The sequence below is a fragment of the Carcharhinus amblyrhynchos genome, chromosome 2 (assembly GCF_965287045.1).
Source record: "Carcharhinus amblyrhynchos chromosome 2, sCarAmb.v2.hapA, whole genome shotgun sequence".
NCBI lineage: Eukaryota > Metazoa > Chordata > Chondrichthyes > Carcharhiniformes > Carcharhinidae > Carcharhinus > Carcharhinus amblyrhynchos.
Genome location: NC_137325.1, coordinates 97,621,351 through 97,641,004, shown reverse-complemented (window position 1 = coordinate 97,641,004; position 19,654 = coordinate 97,621,351). Strand labels below are relative to the sequence as shown.

Here is a 19,654-nt window from a genome sequence, read left to right as displayed (position 1 = left end):
GCAAGATAGAGCAAAGTGTATGAGTCAGTGTGCTGCAGTTGGTTTTGGTGAACCAGCTGTCAGAGTTGGATTGGCAGCAGTGTGTGTAAGCTGTGAGCTGTGAATTTGAGGTTTACAGCAGTGCTAAGTTTGTGAGGGTGAAGTATGGCAAATGAATGTTATTTGCATGGATTGCAGGCAATGTCTTGAGAAGGATAGAAATCTGGTTAGCAAATTGGAAGGAAAGAGTTGGCATAAATGGATCCTTTGCTGATTGGCAGGCAGCGACTAGTGGAGTTCCGCAGGGATCTGTGCTAGGACCCCAACTGTTCACATTCTATATTAAAGATTTGGATGGGGGAACAGAATGTATTATCTCCAAATCTGCAGATAATAGAAGATGCCCACTTCTCACCTCATAATGGAGGGAAGTTCATTGATGAAGCAGCTGGGTCTAAAACACTATCCTGAAGAACTCCTGCAGGAAGGTCTGGAATTGGGACTTTTTTCTCCAGCAGGAGAAACAGAGGAGGTGATGGTCATGTGGTATTATCGCTAGACTATTAATCCAGAAATTCAGCTAATGTTCTGGAGACCTGGGTTTGAATCCTACCGCAGCAGATGGTGGAATTTGAATTCAATAAAAAATATCTGGAATTAAGAATTTGTTGAAGACCATAAAATCATTGTCAATTGTTGGAAAATTCCATATGGCTCATTAATGTCCTTTAGGGAAGGAAATCTGCCGTCCTTACCAGGTCTGGCCTACATATGATTCCAGAGCAATGTGGTTGACTTTCAACTGCTCTCGGTCAACAATAAGTGTTGGCCAGCCAGCAATGTCCATGTCCCATGAATGAATAAAAAAAACACAATCATCTTCCATTGTGCTCGGTATGACTCCAATCAGTCAGGAGCTCTTCTGATTCCCATTGACTTCAATTTTGTTTTGGGCTCCTTGATGCCACGTTCTGTTAACTACTGAATTGATCTCAAGGATAGTTACTCTTGTTTCACCTCTGAAGTTCAGCTCTTTAGCCCATGTTTTAACCAAGGCTGTAACAAAGTCAGGAGCCAGGTGAACCTGGCAGAATCCAAACTGAGTGTCAAAAGTCCCCCCAGTTTGCAACACTGAACTATCAAGACTTTAGCAGTGCAGCATTCACTATTGTCTCTTGAACTCTCTAATCCACATTCATTAGTACAGTTATTCTGTTGAATTCCTTGTCATTTTTGCCTCTGTTCTCAGAAATATCTGAGTCAATGACCAAATGTTCATTGAAAGACTTGTATAGGTTGATCTCTCTTACATTTGCCTCATTTCCTTTTGATAACAAGTTCTTGGGACATAACTCTGTCAGACATTAGGCAAAACACACAGCTTCATGAATTCCCCGAACTCTGGCACAAGTCCAAACATTAATATTAGATGAAACTGTACTGATCCCCATAGCTAGTAACACACAGCCTAGGTGCAAACATAGGGGAAATGGGGTAAATTTTACTTTTTAAGAACAGGGATGAGAGTCTTTTCCTAATAATGGATCTTCATCAGTAAAACAAAATTCAAGTCCTCAGAATTTGTATGTGAAAGAAATGCTATAATTCTGATCTTCTTTGTGTAATTGTTTTAGCTTGATTCAGCTGCTTGCGCATGGGAAGTTTTCACTGCAGACAGTGAGGGGTTTATTACTGTGCTGGGCTTTATGTCAGGTGCTATCTGGTTATACTGCTAATATGAAGGCCAAGTGCTTCTGCTTTGGATTCAATCAAACATCTAGATGCAAATTTATGCTACCTTTTCGTGGTGATTTAATTTGTTCGGCTTCCTTTTTGAATCTATTTGCATATTTCGTGAAGTTCCTGCTCTTTATTTTTTTTGAGATTGGATTTTTCAAAATCTCTAACTGAAAATCTGGAATTTGGAATGAGACAGAAGAAACTGCTTTAAAACGCAAGGCCACCTTCAAAGGTGAAAGTAAGAAAGGTCAACAAGAACTGTCCAAAAGGGAAGGCAGTAGTCAGAACATATAAATACAAGAGTTGGGATGTCTTGTTGAAGTTGTACAAGACATTGGTAAGGCCACACTTGGAATACTGTGTACAGTTCTGGTCAGCCTATTATAGAAAGGATATTATTAAACTAGAAAAAATGCAGAAAAGCTTTACTAGGATGCTATCGGGACTTGATGGCTTGAGTTTTAAGGAGAGATTGGATAGAATGGGACTTTTTTCTCTGGGGCATAGAAGGCTTGGGGTGATCTTAAACAGGCCTATCAAATAATGAGGGGCATAGATCAGGTAGGTAGCCAATATCTTTTCCCAAAGGTAGGGGAGTCCAAAACTAGAGGGCATAGGTTCAAAGTGAGAAGGGCGAGATACAAAAGGGTCCAGAGGGACAATTTTTTCAATAGAGGATGATTAGTGCCTGGAACAAGTCGCCAGAGGTAGTAGTAGAGGCGGGTATAATTTTGTCTTTTAAAAAGTGTTTAGACGGTTACATGAGTAAGATGGGTATTGAGGGATATGGGCCAAGCGCAGGCAATTAGGACTAGCTTAGTCATTAAAAAAAAATGGCATGGACAAGTTGGCTGAAAGGCCTGTTTCCGTGCTGTAAAGCTCTATAACTCTTTGACGCTAAGAAGGGACATTTTGCATGGCGTCCAAAACCCAACTCAGAATGTGGAAATGATTCAAAGGAATCTGACTTTGGGGTGAGAGATATGTCGTTCGTTCCTTTCAGAATACACGGGAAACCGTGGGTGAAAGAAATTCAGATATATCTTGTGTGTACTGTGTGCTGATGTGTCAGAGTGTGTGTATGACTTCAGAAACAAGAAGGAACCATAGCTAGTCACCACTGAAAAAATGACAAGCAGACAGGAAATGATCTCTCTCTCTCTCTACTGCTGGAGAAAGCTCAGCAAAAGCCCCAGCTAAAGGAAACTGAATAGCTTTTCAGCCACCCTACAGAATTCAATACCTTCAAACCAACTACTTATCTACCAAAGTCAGCTCTGCTGGAAATACCCAACTTAAATGCTGCACCATACCATCTGCCCTTACAGACGAGCCAAACACCGATTGGTATATTTTTCTTACTTTTAGCTTCCCATTTCCAAACAGTGTGTGAATGTGTGTGTTGCATTCTTCATTATTTTCTCAAGTTCTATTAGATTTACTCTTTCTTTGATTCAAGAAAGGCTGGTTAAATTGGCTCCTTTAAATACGTTAATACATTTGGACAGGGTAAAGATATCCACAGGGGAAAGGTTTTCTTTTAAATTAGCCTTGCTGTGATGAACCAGAGGTGGGGAGTTGTGTTGAATAAAAAGAGGAACCAGCAAATTCCTCCTCACCTGGGGGTTTGACAAAATTCATTCAGACAGTTGACAAGTTAGGAAACATTGCCTAGCGACCAGTTTTAACAGTATTATACCTATAATATCCTCTATGATTCAGTGCAATCATGCAGCATTTTTGAATGCAACCTTTCAAAAAGTGACAAAATATTCCTTGATATTACAACGCTCATACAGTATGGACTCATGGAGTTTGAGTATAAATTTGAAACGAATTACAAAGAATAGGGGTGAAAATACCCTATTCTATCACATTGTTATATCAAAGGGTGAAACCTGGACCCCATTGTTTGACAATGGCCAAGTTTTCAAAGGACAATGAAAAACAGATACTGTGGTCACATGCCACAAACTAGGTTTCTGATCAGGGACATTCAATAATGCACATTTTTGGAGCAGAAATGGAGAGAAAGCTCCAGACTGGCATCACCAGAAAGCAGAAAATTCAGGCTGGCCTTTACCTATCTAACTGAAGAGCCAGGTTTTCACTACAGAGGTCCATCTGCAGCTGGACTGGAGTGAAACAAAAGAAACCTGCTACTGGAAGCAATAAACCAGTACGAATCTGTCTTCAGCAACATCCAAACTCTGTTTCTTCAGTGGACCAAGAAGGAATCACAGGCCTGCTTCAAGGCTTCAAGTTGGGAGAAGCAAGTCTGACAGAGAAGTGTTAGACTTTTAAGACCTCAGTGCATCATCTTTTCTTGTGAGTATATGTGTGTGTGTCTGTATGAGTGTGTCTGGTTGCAAATATAATTTAGGTGTTGAGTAACAGACATTTATCCTTTCTTTTAAACTTATGAGAAAAGCTATTCTTTACCTATTCTGAACAGTGGCAGCACCCACCATGTTTTCTTTTTAAAAACACATCTGTCTGGTCAGTCAAGAAGTGGGCCACCTCTCTCCTGCTTGTAAGAGATATATGTACCTCTATATATAGATATACATGTGCCATTTTATTAATATAGCTGAAAATTGGCTTATTACATAAAATAATCATTTTTAAACAAATTTCTCATTCATCATCTGTGAGTAACATGACTTTAAATGACTGAAAAGTCGCTTTAAGTATTATACTGAACAATTTACTACTTTCATTGATGTACAGCAAGCAGAAGAGGTTTTAAAAAAAGCTTTTAAAAGGTGCTTATTAGCATCCTTATACATTTAAAAAATGAGCACAATGTGCAGAAACTCACCATAGTAATTATTCGGGGCTGTAAGTGTGTCAAGTTTGTGGGTGTGGTGATCCTTCAGTGTGACGGTTTTTAAACTGCCGCACAAGTATCTTGATTTGCAATGGATGTAATTTGCGTTTGAAATTCCTCGACCTTTTGTGATGACTTTGCATGAAGTGCACTGGAATTAGCTGCATATCCCAAAGGAAACTCCAAACTGATATGTTTTGAGATGTACACATAACTTTGGTTATTCACATTTGGTGTGATATTATGGTATGCAGCGTGAGATTATTTTCCATCTCCAACGTAATCTTCACCTGCCCTTTCTGTAAAGCCTCTTTTTTAGGTCATTTGTGACTCACAATGAACTCTGGGCTAATTTGTGATGTGGAAACAGAAGCTTTCTGCCTCATGACTATGGTCACTGGACAACCCCCGCCCCCAGTTAGGCAGTAGATCCATTTAAAATGATAATTGGTGCACATGGAACCGCAAGTACGATTTATAGAGGGAATTGGGCTGTACACCCTCCAACCTCTTTTCCCCACATTAAAGCTAAAGAATCCTAGACGAGGAAAGATTCACACATTATCTGTGGGACAGAGAAGAGCAAAGGTACTTCTCCACAAGGCTCCACCAAAATATATTTTAAAGTTTATTTATTAGTATCGCAAGTAGGCTTACATTAACACTGCAATGAACTTGCTGTGAAAATCCCCTAGTCGCCACACTTTAGTGCCTGTTCGGATACACTGAAGGAGAATTTAGCATAGCCAACACACCTAACCAACACGTCTTTCAGACTGTGGGAGGAAACCAGAGCACCCGAAGGAAACCCACGCAGACGAGGGAAGAATGTGCAGACTCTGCAAAGACAGTAACCGAAGTTGGAAATCAAACTCAGATCCCTGGCACTGTGAGGCAGCAGTGCTAACCACTGTGTCATCATACCAACAAACGGACCAGGCCTAACCCCGTCAGCCTCACCTTCCCTTTCCTTGTCCTGGATGTAAATGCAGTTTTAGCAAGTACCCTAGCTGGCTAATATTGCTGTTGCTCAGAAACATTTGCCAACCAGAGTCAAATGAGGCCTAAGCCACAGAGTAATGGGGCCTCATTGCCATTGGGACATGCTTAGCTGATCAGCAGCACAAAATTCAAGCCTGATTAGTTGAGTCTGTGAACAATTTCAGTGAACTTAACAGGACTAACACAATAGTTATTAAAGGAAAGTAATATATCAAGTTTGGAGAATAGATTCTGCCTCCCAGATGTTCTTTTTGAGCCATTCTGAACTGCTTTCCGTGACTGTAGTTAATTATATTGGCTGGTACCTAGTGTAAGGTTTGTAGTTCTGGTACTTTATTGCTCCCCCATTGTGCTAAAATTTATCAAAATCCACAGTGAACCAAAAACATGGTGAATTTTTGAACAGGTTTGCATGAATCATTAAAATAACACATTAAAATTACACATTATATTCCAGTGCTTTAAATCACATCTGTGCAAATCCCCAAGGTGCATTTTTAAATGATGCATTTACTAAAACACATTATTTTTACTGAGTCTTGACCGAAGTTGCTGCAAGCCGAGACATAATATTACCTTAGATCTTCTGGCAATGAGTCATGTAAAGGACATGAACTGGGTCAGTTTGTATGGTGAGTGGATAGTTGAAGTTTTTACTTTGCTATTTGTGTGTGGAAGCTTGTAGGATTGATTCAATATTTCGGAAATTGCTCCTTGCGTCCAATTCCGCATTGCAGTTTCAGGAACCCTTCCTACGTTGTAAACTATCTGATTGGTATAAATTTTATGTTGTTATATTTCTAGCTGTTTGTTTATGAGATTGTAGTTAACCAAATGGCTGAGATTCTTTGGTTTGTTAAAGACCAGATCAGAAACTCCAAGGTGTATTATGAAATCAGCTAGACCCCAACTTTTTCTTTTTATTTTGGCATTCAAGTGAGCATAAGTTGTTTCGCTCTAGGTATGATTCAATTGACCCACAAGGAAGTTTTTACCAAAACAAACTTCATTTGAGGACACAGTTAGAATATGATAAGTATAGCGTAACGTTTACCAACTAAAATACTCAAGCGTGACAAAGTATAGGAGAAATTTCTTTACCCAGCAAGTGGTGAATGTGTGGAATTTACTACCACCAAATGTAGTTGAGGCCAAAACGTTGTCTGATTTCAAGAATAAATTAGATATAGCTGTTGGGGCTAAAGGGATCAAACAATACGGGGGGGAAGGGAAGATCAGGATATTGACTTCCATGATCGGTCATGATCATAATGAATGGTGGACCAGGCTCAAAGGGTCGAATGGCCTACTCCTGCTTCTATTTTCTATGTTTCTTTGTTTCTTAATAGCTATCCATCTCTATCTTTCCAATTTAGCAATATTCCCTTTGATAAAAAACCCTTCTTCAGAACCAGTTAGCACCAAAAGCAGCTATATTTACATGGATATTAGATTTCCAGCCTTTTAACACCAGACAGATTCTCAAACAATAGAACTTTAGAGAAATAAACCTTGCCTCTGGCTGATCCCAGTCTCTAGACTTTAGAGAAAGAAAGAGCTACTTCTCTCTCTAGCTTCCAAGAGGCATCTAAGCTTGAGTTCTCTGTGTAAGCCTAGTTCTACTGAGTCACCTGATATTACTGTCAATCAACCCAGGAGAAATCACTAAAATCAACAGAACAGCATTAGTTCGGATTAAAACAAACATTCTAGCAATAAGGAGCAATTATGCTGCTGCAGTAACTATAGAGTATGCTGAATGTAGATCCAGCAGCCCCAGTTAAAATAAACTGTTAAAACAGAAACATGAGTCAAATGCATTTGTTAAAGGCACAGCATCGTTACAGGTCTCATCTGTACCCTCTCCAAAGCGTCCACTATCAGAAGGATGTGGAGGCTTTGAAGAGAATACAGAAGAGGTTTACCAGGATGTTGCGTGATCTGGAGGGTACTAGCTATGAGGAGAGGTTGGATAAACATGATTTGCTGTCACTGGAACGACAGAGGTTGAGGAGTGACCTGATAGAGTTTTACAAGATTGTGGGTGGCATGGACAGATTGAATAGTCAGACATTCTTTCCTAGGGTAGAAAAGTTAGGTACTAGGGGACATGGGCTTTAGGTGCATGGGGAAGAGTTTAGAGGAGATGTGAGAGGCTAGTCTTTTACAGAGTCTGTGAATGTCTGGAACACACTGCCTGGGAAAATGTTGGGAGCAGATACAATAGCAGCATTTAAGGGGCATCTAGACAAATATATGAATAGGATGGGAATGGAAGATACAGACTCTGTAAGTGCATATGGTTTTAGTTTAGGCAGGCATCATGATCGACACAGGCTTGGAGGATTGAAGGGCCTGTCCCTATGCTGTACTTTTCTTTGTTCTCCTTGTTCTTTGTAGCGAATGAGTATGAAAAATTTGGCATTCCAGCCGAAACTCCATTCACTTTCAGTGGCACTGGAAAATGTCAGCCAATAATGAGGATGGAAGATTTGGTCACTAATTTTCCCAAATGTCATTCAAAAAAAGATTCAAAATGAATTTTTGCAGGATCCGCTATTCCATGAATTTGATCTGAGCTGTCAACACTAAGATAGGGCTCGTATGTGATCTGATGTGTAAAGCTTCAACTCTTCCCCATCAAGATTGAAGTAAAATATTTAGAAAATATGATGCCAGAAGTCTGATTCTTAAAGTGCCATCATAATCTATTATTTGAAGCAACAACATGACCTATTCTTGCTCCCTGCATTGGAAGTAGGAATTAATATGTGTAGAAATAATACCATAATGGGGCAATTCTCCTTTCCCACTGTGCTGCTTTTGTAGCACAGCAGGCCAGGAGACCCAAGTGGAGGTGTTTTGCAGGCTTCCTGCCACACCCTCCAAATGTCTCTGGCAGCTGGATTTCTGGTGCCATCAGTTCTGCTCCAGAAATCAGCCTGGAGCTGCATAATTTATGCTAATTTCAATTTAAATCTCATTTAAATAGCATTAGTGGACCTGGACAGAACTGAAATCTCCAGGTCCACTAGCGTCTCTCTCCCCGCCTCTGCCAAGACTGGTTCACTCCAGCGGGGTTTACTATAGGTTCCCACTTGCGGGAGCTGGTGGACCAATCCTGCTGGAGTGAAAGAAAGGGTATCAAAGCCCCCCCCAGAAAGTTGGGTGCCAGTGGGGTGTTCCCCTGGACATTGCCAATCCAGCAGTGCCAGCCTGGGCCCCCTGACACTGTCCAAGGGGCAAAGTGCCAATGCCCGGGGGCATCTTGGCACTGTCCAGTGGGTACAGGGCAAGGGGTTGTGGCCTAATGGGGGTGGAGACTAATGGGGCAGGGTCTCTGAGACGCGATTGGGGGGCGGGGGTCCCACTGCCATTCTGCATTCGAGCTGAGTGACAGAAGGAGGGTGGTCAGCTATCAGAACTGGGCATCAGGTTGGAGGGGGACGGGGGGCTCAGCCTCTGGGAGACATCAGGGCTGTAGGGGAGGGTTCGGGACTGTAGGGTTGGGCCTGCCAGAGCGGGGGGCATATTGGGAGATCGGGGCTGCGGAAGGTTGGGAGTGAGATTGAGTCAGGCCATTGGGAGGGGGGGGGTTTGGGCGAGGCTGGACAGGGCACATCCAGGGGGTCTGTGAACGGGCTGTGGGGAGGTTGGGGGGCCAGCAATGAAGGGGATGCTGGGCTGGCCATGGAGGAGTCAGAGAGGCAGCATTGCCCATGGAATTTCAGCTTGATTCACGATGAGATACAGTGCAGTGCACAGAGTGTGGAGATTCATTTTGAAACTCTCACCGAAAAATCCTATGGGATTTACTCCAATTTTTATGTGAATTTGATGTTTTTGGGACAATCGCCCCCGTGATGTCCATTGCATCTCAAGAAGTAGTGTGAATTAAGACAAATGCAGTATTTTGATGAAGATACAACATGAGCAGCATTCGGTACTTACGACAGGTAGAGACACTATCCTCAAGCTCCAATCAGGTTAACCCAGCCTTGCAATAGTGTCTCTATCTGTCGTTATTCAAACAAAATACTGGGATAAAATATTATCCGTATCTAATTTTTAAGAAGTAAAAGTTTATTTTGTAGGAATTGAATTCTATAATACATTTTTTTGACTTTTAGACAGATGGAAAAGTGCTTAGTATTAAATATATTCATTTTCAATCATTGGAAAATTTAAGAATATAAAAATTCCCTGAAGTACTGAAGCTCTGTTTCAATCGCAAGTTTATTTGAATGAGGGGGCATCTCAAAGTTAGAGGATAAGTGCTATACTTTTTGTGAGAAACATTTAAAAGAACAAAGTTATTAAATAGGAGTGAGGTGGAAATAATGACAATTTAAGACTAACATAATTAAATCTTTAAGGCTGTAATATATGTGTGGTGGTTTACATTCTTTAAGAGATTAAAGTTCCTCTTATTGAAAATTTTAACAAAAGAATGAGTTTGGCTGGAATTTTCTGCCTGCGCCGTCCCTCTCCTCCCCTTCCCCCCACCTCACCTCACGGTGTGCTTTCCAGTGACAGAGAGGCAGCGCCTTCATTGATCGCTTGCTGGATCCTCCGTCCTGCTGACTACAGTGTTTGAAATGGCTCACCATCCCGTCACTGGGGAACCAGCCAGGGGGCGGAGGAGGTGGTGATGGGGGTGGGGCAGTCATCTTCAGCAGGACTGAAAGACCCTACTGGCAGGAAGGGCTGGAAAATCCCATACTTTGAATGTAAATGTAAAATCGGCTCGAATTTTCCACCCTCCCCCCCCACCACACCCCCCACAACCTGGTGCTGTGCTTCGTAGCGGCAGAGATGGCACACTATTGGCCAGCAGCAGGATTTTCCAGTCGTGCCACCTGCACTGCTAGGGAACCAATGGTGGGGGTGTGGGGGAGGGGTGGGGACGTGAGTGGAACCAGAGGATCCCACTGAACGGAACAGCCAGAAAATTCCACCCATTCTATTTAGTACGCATGTTGACCTTTCTTTAAGGTTATTCAACAAGAAGAATCTTACATCCATAGTTTTGAGGACTCAGTGTCCCTAAGCGTAGTTAGTCTGCAGCTAAACGTGACAGAGACTGAAGCTACCCACCTCCCGCCCCAAGATCTCAGTCTATTTTACTCTGAGCTAACCACTAGGAGCTGAACCAAACCAGCCCCAGCAATTACACTCAATCTAATTTTCCCTCCAGTCCTGGAGCAGTGACTTTGCTCCAGCATTGTGCTACTCGCAGTAATATAATTCAGAATGACAGCTCAGCAGAATGGGAGATTGAACCTGTATCCCACCACTTGCTGGAAGCAAAAAAAAACTTGACAACAAGCAGCCAGCACTAATAATGATGAAAGGAACAGACATTGAAGCAACATTTTAATATGAAATGAGATTGTCATCAATGCCCTAAGTTAACATGATTATCATTAACAGCTTCCTTTTTATTTCTCTCTTTAGGGAGTTGAGGTGAAAACTGATTATGTTCCCTTGCTGAATTCTCTGGCTGCATACGGCTGGCAGTTAACCTGTGTGCTTCCTACTCCGATTGTAAAGAGGGACAGGTAAGAACATTTTATGTCAACAGAAACCTTAACTTGAATAGGTGTTCAAGGACCGCAGAAGTGGGTGAGAATCTGTTTTGTTTGGCTACACTGCTTCACAAATTCTATTTGCACTTTTGCTTGTGTTAATTACTCTGTCGTGGAGCTTTTCAGGGAGCTATTTTACTATTCAATTCATTGGTCCTCAGATGGAAAGACCCAGCACAATTCTCATCTGTGCAGCATGATGCTGCAGGTGCAGCAGGTGGTCAGGAAGGCGAATGGGATGCTGGCCTTCATAGCGAGGGGGATTGAATATAAAAGTAGGGAGGTCTTGCTGCAGCTGTATAGGGCATTGGTGAGGCCGCAGCTGGAGTACTGTGTGCAGTTTTGGGCGCCGCACCTGCGCAAGGATATTTTGGCCTTGGAGGGAGTGCAGAGGAGGTTTACTAGGCTGATACCGGAGTTGAGGGGGTTGAGCTATGAGGAGAGGCTGAATAAACTGGGCTTGTACTCGTTAGAGTTTAGAAGAATGAGGGGAGATCTCATTGAGACGTATAAGATGATGAATGGGATGGATAGGATAGAGGTGGAAAGACTCTTCCCGCTCAAAAAAGACAGTAGGACTAGGGGGCACAGCCTCAAGATAAAGGGGGGGCGGTTCAGAACGGAGTTGAGGAGGAACTTCTTCACTCAAAGGGTGGTGAATCTCTGGAATTCTCTGCCCGTTGAAGTGGTGGAGGCTGCCTCGCTAAATATTTTTAAGAAGCGGGTTGATGGGTTTTTGATAAGAGAGGGGATTAAGGGTTATGGGGAGAGGGCGGGAATGTGGAACTGAGCCACGACAGATCAGCCATGATCTTATTGAATGGCGGGGCAGGCTCGAAGGGCCAGATGGCCTACTCCTGCTCCTATTTCTTATGTTCTTATGTTCTTATGATATCATTGAATATACTCTCAGAAATATTGATGTCATGGTCATGTTCAGGCTTTGTCTAGGAAGTGATTTCTAACAGGAATATTGGTTGCTAAAGCAAAAGTAGATAAAATTACTCCAGTGCGTATCTCTCCTTTTTGCTTCTCTGGGTGTGTAAGAGGAAGCTGAAATAAGGAAAGCCAAGGAAGTGCATTTAATCAGCGTGTATTAATTTTCTAGAAAGATTTACAGATCCAGCTGTACCTACCTAAGACTGTCTTGAAGAGAACTGTTGCCGGAGGTTGATGTTTAAGGAGGCAGGTTATCCTGGCTGCAAATCCACCCGCAGGCAATCTCCACCATGGGTTGTCAGTCAGAGGCAGTCAAGGTCACAATATGATAAATCTTTATGTATTAACTCCTTCCAAATCACCACAACAATATGCAGCAGATGGTTGTATCAAACCACAGCTGTACAAAATCTTGGTTAAAACACACCTAGATAGGGTTATATATAATCCTGCTTAGACTATACTTGGAGAAAGGTGAGCAGTTTAGGACACCAAACCTTAGGAAACATATATTGACCTCGGAGAGGGAACAGTGTAATTTACCAGAATGATGCCTGGACTCCAAGGATTAAATTAGGAGGACCCACAAACAAGGATCATATCCCTTGCAATTTAGAAAGCTACGGGTAATTTGATTAAGAGTTATAAAGATATTAACGGAATTGATAGGACAGATAAGCTACTGGTTAGAACCTAGGGGCTGTGCCACATTGCTCACTAGTGCCTTGGGTTACAGTAAGGGCCAGCAGGAAGGTCATTTTCCCTATGAACTGGTGGAAAAAGGGCACCACAGTGAACAAGCTATCATATTGGAAGTGGTAGAGGAGATCAGCAGCAGGAGAGTGGTGCCTTGCTTCTGGATACAGTGCTGCAAGAGATTGAATGACCACATCAGGGCAGCAAAAGGTAACTAGTTTCCACATTCCAGTGCAAATCCCTTCACTCTGCCTTCTCCTGTACATCATTCCTCAAACCAGCGCAGCTTGCTGGTGCACCCATGTGTCTCTCTTGAGGCTTCTCCTCATTGCCTCGCAACCCCATCTGACCAGCTACCACTCACTCTTATATTGCAACATGATACCAATCCATCACCAATCCATTGTGAACCTTCACAGATGTTGTCCTTCCATCCTCTCAAAACATTCCACAAATTCACACTCATGATTCTCTTTTATTTCTCTGTGGAGGAGAATCGAGAACAGAACAGCGGAGACAGACAGAAAAGTAGAGCTGACCCATCAGCCATCGCCAACTTCACAGCAGTGGAGGAGGAAGCGATTGAGATGAACCATATTTTGGCATACATGATGATGGGGAGATTGAAACCTCCCAGCTTCATAGTGGCAGAATTAGATGTCACATAACGTGATGCACAACACCTCAGTCATGTTGATTTGATGTCAGGAGCCCTATGAGTGTTCCTCAGGAGCCAGTGCTGGAAAAGGACGAAGGTTATTCACTCACTCTGAGAATCCGCTGTCACATGACTCATGTTCTGCCTCCACCAGTTCTGTTAGACACACTTCAGTAGAATCCTCCAAACCGGTGGTTGGTTAGCACATGGTGAGCCACACAACACAAGTGAGCAAGCATTGTTTCTTTACATCTGCCCCCTTCCCTATCTTCCCTCTCATGGCCCACCCAGATTTCCTTGCTAGCCAAGAGCTGAGAGGACTTTGCTTCATGTCAGTAAGGCTCAGACTGGCCAAGGCAAGGTTTTCAATAATCGTGCTTCAGGGAGCGAGACTGAGTTTGCAGACCATTGTCAGGATGGGCAGATCATTGGTCAGTGTAGGCGTGCCGTCAGCCACCCTAATGCCTTTGATACTCCATACAGGTGGACAATCTCTTGATGGATGTAAACATTAGCGTTAAGGCCTGAGACATCATGGCACTCATGCCACATTTGGTCAAATGCTGCCTCACCTCTTGAGTTTAGTTGCTTTTTTCATGTTTGGCAGTAATGAGGCCAGGAACTGAATTATCTAGGTGGTAACCAAATTGAGCATTAGTGAGCCAGACATTGGTTAGTTCAAGTGCCGTTTGATAGCATTGTCCATAACACTTTCCATCATTTTGCCAATGATTGACAGTAGACTGATGAGGTGATAAAGGACCAGGTTGGATTTGTCCTGTTTTCTGTGGACAGGATATACGCAGTCAATTTTCCACATTGATAGGTAGATGCTGATGTTGTGGCTGCACTAGAACAGCTTGGCTGGGGACACGGCAAGTTCTGGAGCACATGTTTTCAGTATCACAGCCGAAGTGTTGTCAGGGCCCTTAGCCTTTGCAATATCCGATACTTTCAACCATTTCTTGGTATCATGTGGAGTGAATCAAATTGGCTGGAAACTGGCATCTGTCATGCTGGCAAACTCTAAAGGCTAAGATGGACTATCCACTTGGCATTTCTGGTTGAAGATTATTGCAAATGCTTCTTGTCGTTTGCACTGTTGTGTTAGGCTCCCCCATCATTGAGGGTGTGGATAGTTGAGGTTAGTTGTTTAATTGTCCGTCACCATTCATGACGCGATGTGGTGAGTTTAGAGAACTTTGATCTGGTTTGTTATTTTGTGGGATCACTTAGCTCTGCTTTTTGCATGCTGCTTCCACTGTTCAGCACACAAGTTGTAGCTTCATCAGGGTGGCACCTCATTTTTCGGTATGCCTGGTGCTAATACACTACTGACCAACTTCCACCTTCATTAAAAGTGAAAATCTTATCATGTTATTTTGTTTGTTGAATTTTGTGCTGTAATGTTTTACCAGAATTATTTTTGATTATGTTGCCACATTCTCATCTCCCTCCACTGAAAATTACAGAACACAATTATCATACTTTTAATGGAGTGTATCGTAATGAAGGAAATACAATAAATGTTTATCGAATGTAAGATCCTGAGAGGCCCTGACAGGGTGGATTTGGAGCGATTGTTTCCTCTTGTGGGAGAATCTCAAACGAGGAGTCGCTGTTTAAAAATAAGGGGTCATCCATTTAAGACAGAGATGAGGAAATTTGTTTCTCTCAGAGGGTCATGACTCTTTGGAACTCTCTTCCACAAAAGGAAGTGGAATATTTTTAAGGCAGAGGTAGGTAGATTATTGATAAGCAAGGGGGTGAATTGTGGTGGGGTGGTAGGCGGGAATGTGGATTTGAGGTAATATCAAATCTGCCATGATCTTATCGAACGGAGGAGCAGGCTCGAGAAGCCGAGTGGTCCATTCCTGCCCTTAACCTGTGCATAATATATATGTAAGCTGTGGTGTTTAGGCACGGTGGGACTATTGCAATGGGTCCTCTGACACCACTGCTTTTGGGATTCATTGCTCTTGTATGGTGGGACTTCCACTGCTAAGTTGGTCCTAGTCAATATCAATCACTCTGCAAAGGAGTCCCTGTTGCATCAATGCTAAAGGCAGCAGAAGAACCCACCAATGTCAAGAGCTGGAGCGCTGTAGACCGAAATAGATAATGGAGTGAAAGCCAAACTGGGGTGGGTAGGCCCTCTCCCTTCATAGATATTTTGGGCTATTATTATTGTTACCCTGGATCTGATATTACCTTCTACCAGGTCACTTTGGGAATAGAGGTGAGGGGAGCAGGTAGAGAGGAAATGTTATATGTGAGATGAGCTCTATCTGCATTTGCATAACCGATTTGAGCTTTGCATTTACAAAGAATATGTAGAGTGTAGAATATTTCAGGGACTTACATGTATTGAAACTGATGACAGAGGGCCTTAGAATACTGTATTCAAAAGTAGGTTTGATTAGAATTTGTAAAAGGTAAGAAATAGGAAAGACTGATATCTAATCTTCTTGGTGTGGTGTGTTTTTTAGTGAAGGGAACCTTGCTACTAAACAGATTGTCTTCCTCCAGAGACCCTCACTATCCCACAAAGAAAAGAAGAAAGAGTCAAAGGTAAATGCTTTTACATTCTTCTCTTTGTTTTTCTTGGTAGCAAGTGTAACTTCACAAACGATTTGCACAGCTATATCATTCTGCGTTAGACTATTTTAAACGATCAATCTAAACCTGTTTGCCCAGCATGGTTCTTAACCCATTCAAGTTCAACACAATTGAATTGTTGAAGTGGGTCCATAAAAGGGTTACATTTAAAGGGTCACCGTCTTCATTACCAGGAGTGGAGCTGTTACAGCAGCATGATGACATCATAGCAAAACTATGTGATCTTTTCATCAACCCTCTGCTGAAAGTGCTGCCATCATACATCTACTTGAATTGAATGACACTGCTCCCAGCTTTTGGCACTGATCAATCCTTTTCAAAACCGCCTTCAATAAAGATGGTGAATCTTGTACCTGAGCATTGTTGTTAATGGAAGTCATTGAATTCTGGGAACTGACCCAGCAACTGGCCCAAATGGAAAATCTGGACAACCCACTGCTTGACAATGGGGTAGTAGAGATGTGGACATTTGTAAGAGGAACAGCTCAAAATGTGACTGTGGCCATCCACAACTGCAGACACAATTTTGTCTTTTTGCAGACACAATTTTGTCTTTTAAAAAGCATTTAGATAGTTACATAAGATGGATATAGTGGGATATGGGGCCAAATGTGGGCAACTGGAACTAGCTTAGTGGTAAAAATTGGGTGGCATGGATAAGTTGGGCCGAAGAGCCTGTTTCCATGCTGTAAACCTCTATGACTCCAAGTCAGATCATCACCAAGGTATTAAGTACCTGCCCTGAGAGATCCATTCCTGGTGGCATCACAACCATTCGCACTATATTAGCTGAAGCTGAATGGATTATTCACTTCACCGTTCAACTATAACTCCTTCCCCAATCATACAATTTTATTATTTATTATTTCATTCTGTAGGCATGAAGCCTCATAATAACTTCCATCAACTACAGAATGTGTGGAGAGTGTGAGGGTCAACAGAAGTCTACAATGGAAAGGAAAAATGGTAGCATTGAGGGAGCTGGCTAAAAGTTGGGTGCTAGCATTAACTCATGAGGGGTCGGGATGAACTGAAATAGTTAAAACAGGAAAAGAATGTTATCTTTAGTAGAAAGGATTCTGTAAGTTATGTTTAATTCCATTTGATTCACACTCACGACAGCATTCTCATTAAAATGAGCAATGTTCCCTACTTTATATTTGTGTTCACTTATTTTGCTACATGGAGTAAAATAATCTCAGGTACTGGTGCAGAATAGGTTTGTGATTTTTGAAGTTTGCTAACTGTTATCACATATTGATCATTTGCAAGAAAGAGTTCTCCAGGTTGCCATTTCCAAGTGCACACTTTGTGATTGATCATAGATCCCTACTATACAGAAGGAGACCATTTGGCCATCGAGTCTGTACTGACCACAATCCCACCCAGACCTTATCCCCACAACCCCATGCATTTACCCTAGCTAGCCCCCCTGACACTAAGGGGCAATTTAGCATGGCCAATTTACCTAACCCACACATCTTCAACTGTGGGAGGAAATTGGAGCACCTAGAGGAAACCCAGGCTTACATGGGGAGAACGTGCAAACTCCATTCAGACAGTGACGCAAGCCAGTAATTGAACTCGGGTCCCTGGAGCTGTGAGGTAGCTGTGCTAACCACTGTGCTACCGTGCTGCCCAATTATGCTGTTAATATTTCTGATTGTGCTATTACTAATGCACAGTGGAGATCTTTCTAAAAAGTTTCAATCTCTCGCTGGAACTTCTAATTATAGCTTTGATCCACTTTTGAGAGGTTAGGCAAATAATTCTGACATTAGGATCAATTTTATGGTAATGTTATTCAAAAGAGGAACAATGTGTGATAGATTTGAACCTCCTCCCCTTTCAGAAGGATGAGTGCTTTACTGCTCAAACTCATAGGACCAGAGTAATCCATGGACATTTCACCAAACCCTCAGTAGAACATGAAAGAAACAGCATTTTAATCAATTCTCTTGCAGTAAAAAGAAATGAGAAAACAAATTAGGTCAAATGCAAAGCACTAGGTTTATTTACTGGAGCAAATGCTGTAGTTTCCTAAAGGACTTTGTGATTATTCTGCTGAAGCTGCCTGGGTTGCAGTATTATTAAAGCTAAATTGAGCATGCAATGCTGTGTACTGTTCAGAAACGTTGAAAGGGTTTATGTTCAAATTGCTTGGGTTTGCTAACTTTAGGCAGTTAAACATTCCTAACAATGGCCATTTGAAAGAAACGCTACCTTTGCACATTGAAAAACAAAGATCATAAATGTCGCTTGGAATTAAAACTGCAGACAATGCTGGCATTAATTGAATGCTTTCTTTCCCTTGCCTCCAGAAAAGATCAACAAAAGATGACAAACTAAGCAAGCAAGACAAAATTTGCCTAAAAGATAAAAATGGCAAAGGGGCTGCTCAAGTGAAGAGCTCTACAGGAGATTCCGATGAAAAAGCAAAACAGGAACAAACCGTTGCGAAGAATGGTGACAAAGAAAATGCTGAAAATGGAATTTCCTCGAAAAAGGAAGGAAAAGAAAAGGAAAGTGTCCCTGCAGCTGAATCAGTACAAGACTCCGTTTGTGAGACAAATGCTGAAATCAGGAAATGTGCAGAAGTGGGCGGGAGTACTGCTTCAGAAAGTATCATCAGTGAGGCCAGTGGCAACAATGATATTTGTGAAAAAGAGGATAAGGAAGATGAACAGGTCACACATGATGATAAATGTCAAAATGGCACAATTAGTAAAAAAGAGGAAGAGGCCAGCCAAACAGAAAGTGTCGCTCCAGAAAATGGTGAGCAGGCTGTTACCAGTCAGCAGCTGAGCAGCATGCCAGTAGCTGAGGCCCCGGAGGAGACAGGTGGGCCCATCCCAGAAGTAGCCAATTTTGTACCTGAGAAAAGGGAAGGTGTCATCGCTGGACAGGATGGTGATGGTGCAGCGCCTGAAGAAAGTGAAATTCCAGTTTGAAATGATTACGTATTTTGTCCTGTGGAGTACTCTTGCTGGCCATGTTTTAATATACTTTTTAATGTCAGTATTGTGCCACGCATAGTGCATGAACTCACAATTACAACCTTTGCTTTCTGTGCAATAGAACCAAATACAAATGTACGCTGGCATTTTTTTAAAAAAATTGTGATACTACAGCTGATGGTATGATTTGCTAACAGTAAAAAAATACTAATATGTAGAAATGTGCTGGTGATAAAATACTTTTTGTGTTTCGGGTAAGATGGTAACCTTCTTTGAATTAATGTAACATGAAATACAACATTTTTTATACAAAAATAAATGTCTTCTGTTTATTCCCTTTTTTTAACAAGATTGTGTGTGTTCTGCCATCATTTAATCTTGTTTTCCAACCAGTGAAGAAATGATTCTTCCAGCTGAGAAGGCAATTTCTATGTTTGCATTTCAAGCTTTGTGTTTGAATATTTTTATGGTGTTAAGCTATAATGCTCGCAAGGTTCAAGATTCAGTTTTTGTGCTGAGTTAATTGACCTGAAAGTTAGAGATAATGTTACAAAACCTCAGAACACTGGGCTGAGTTGCTATCCATGGCCCTGGCTACCAATCACATGTGGGTATTGTGGTCAGCTATAATACTCTATTATGGAAT

At 42.0% G+C, this 19,654-nt stretch overlaps 1 protein-coding gene across 1 annotated transcript in view; it reads left to right on the top strand.

The window, feature by feature from the left end:
- LOC145361306 (raftlin-like) overlaps positions 1 to 19,359 on the top strand; it is a 110,972-nt gene extending 91,613 nt beyond the window's left edge. The window contains exons 8-10 of the mRNA XM_080216962.1: positions 11,009 to 11,112; positions 15,922 to 16,003; positions 18,373 to 19,359. Of these exons, the coding sequence (XP_080073088.1) occupies positions 11,009 to 11,112; positions 15,922 to 16,003; positions 18,373 to 19,002 (816 nt within the window). The 3' untranslated portion in view covers positions 19,003 to 19,359. The remainder of the gene's footprint in view (positions 1 to 11,008; positions 11,113 to 15,921; positions 16,004 to 18,372) is intronic.
- Positions 19,360 to 19,654: the final 295 nt, after the last annotated feature.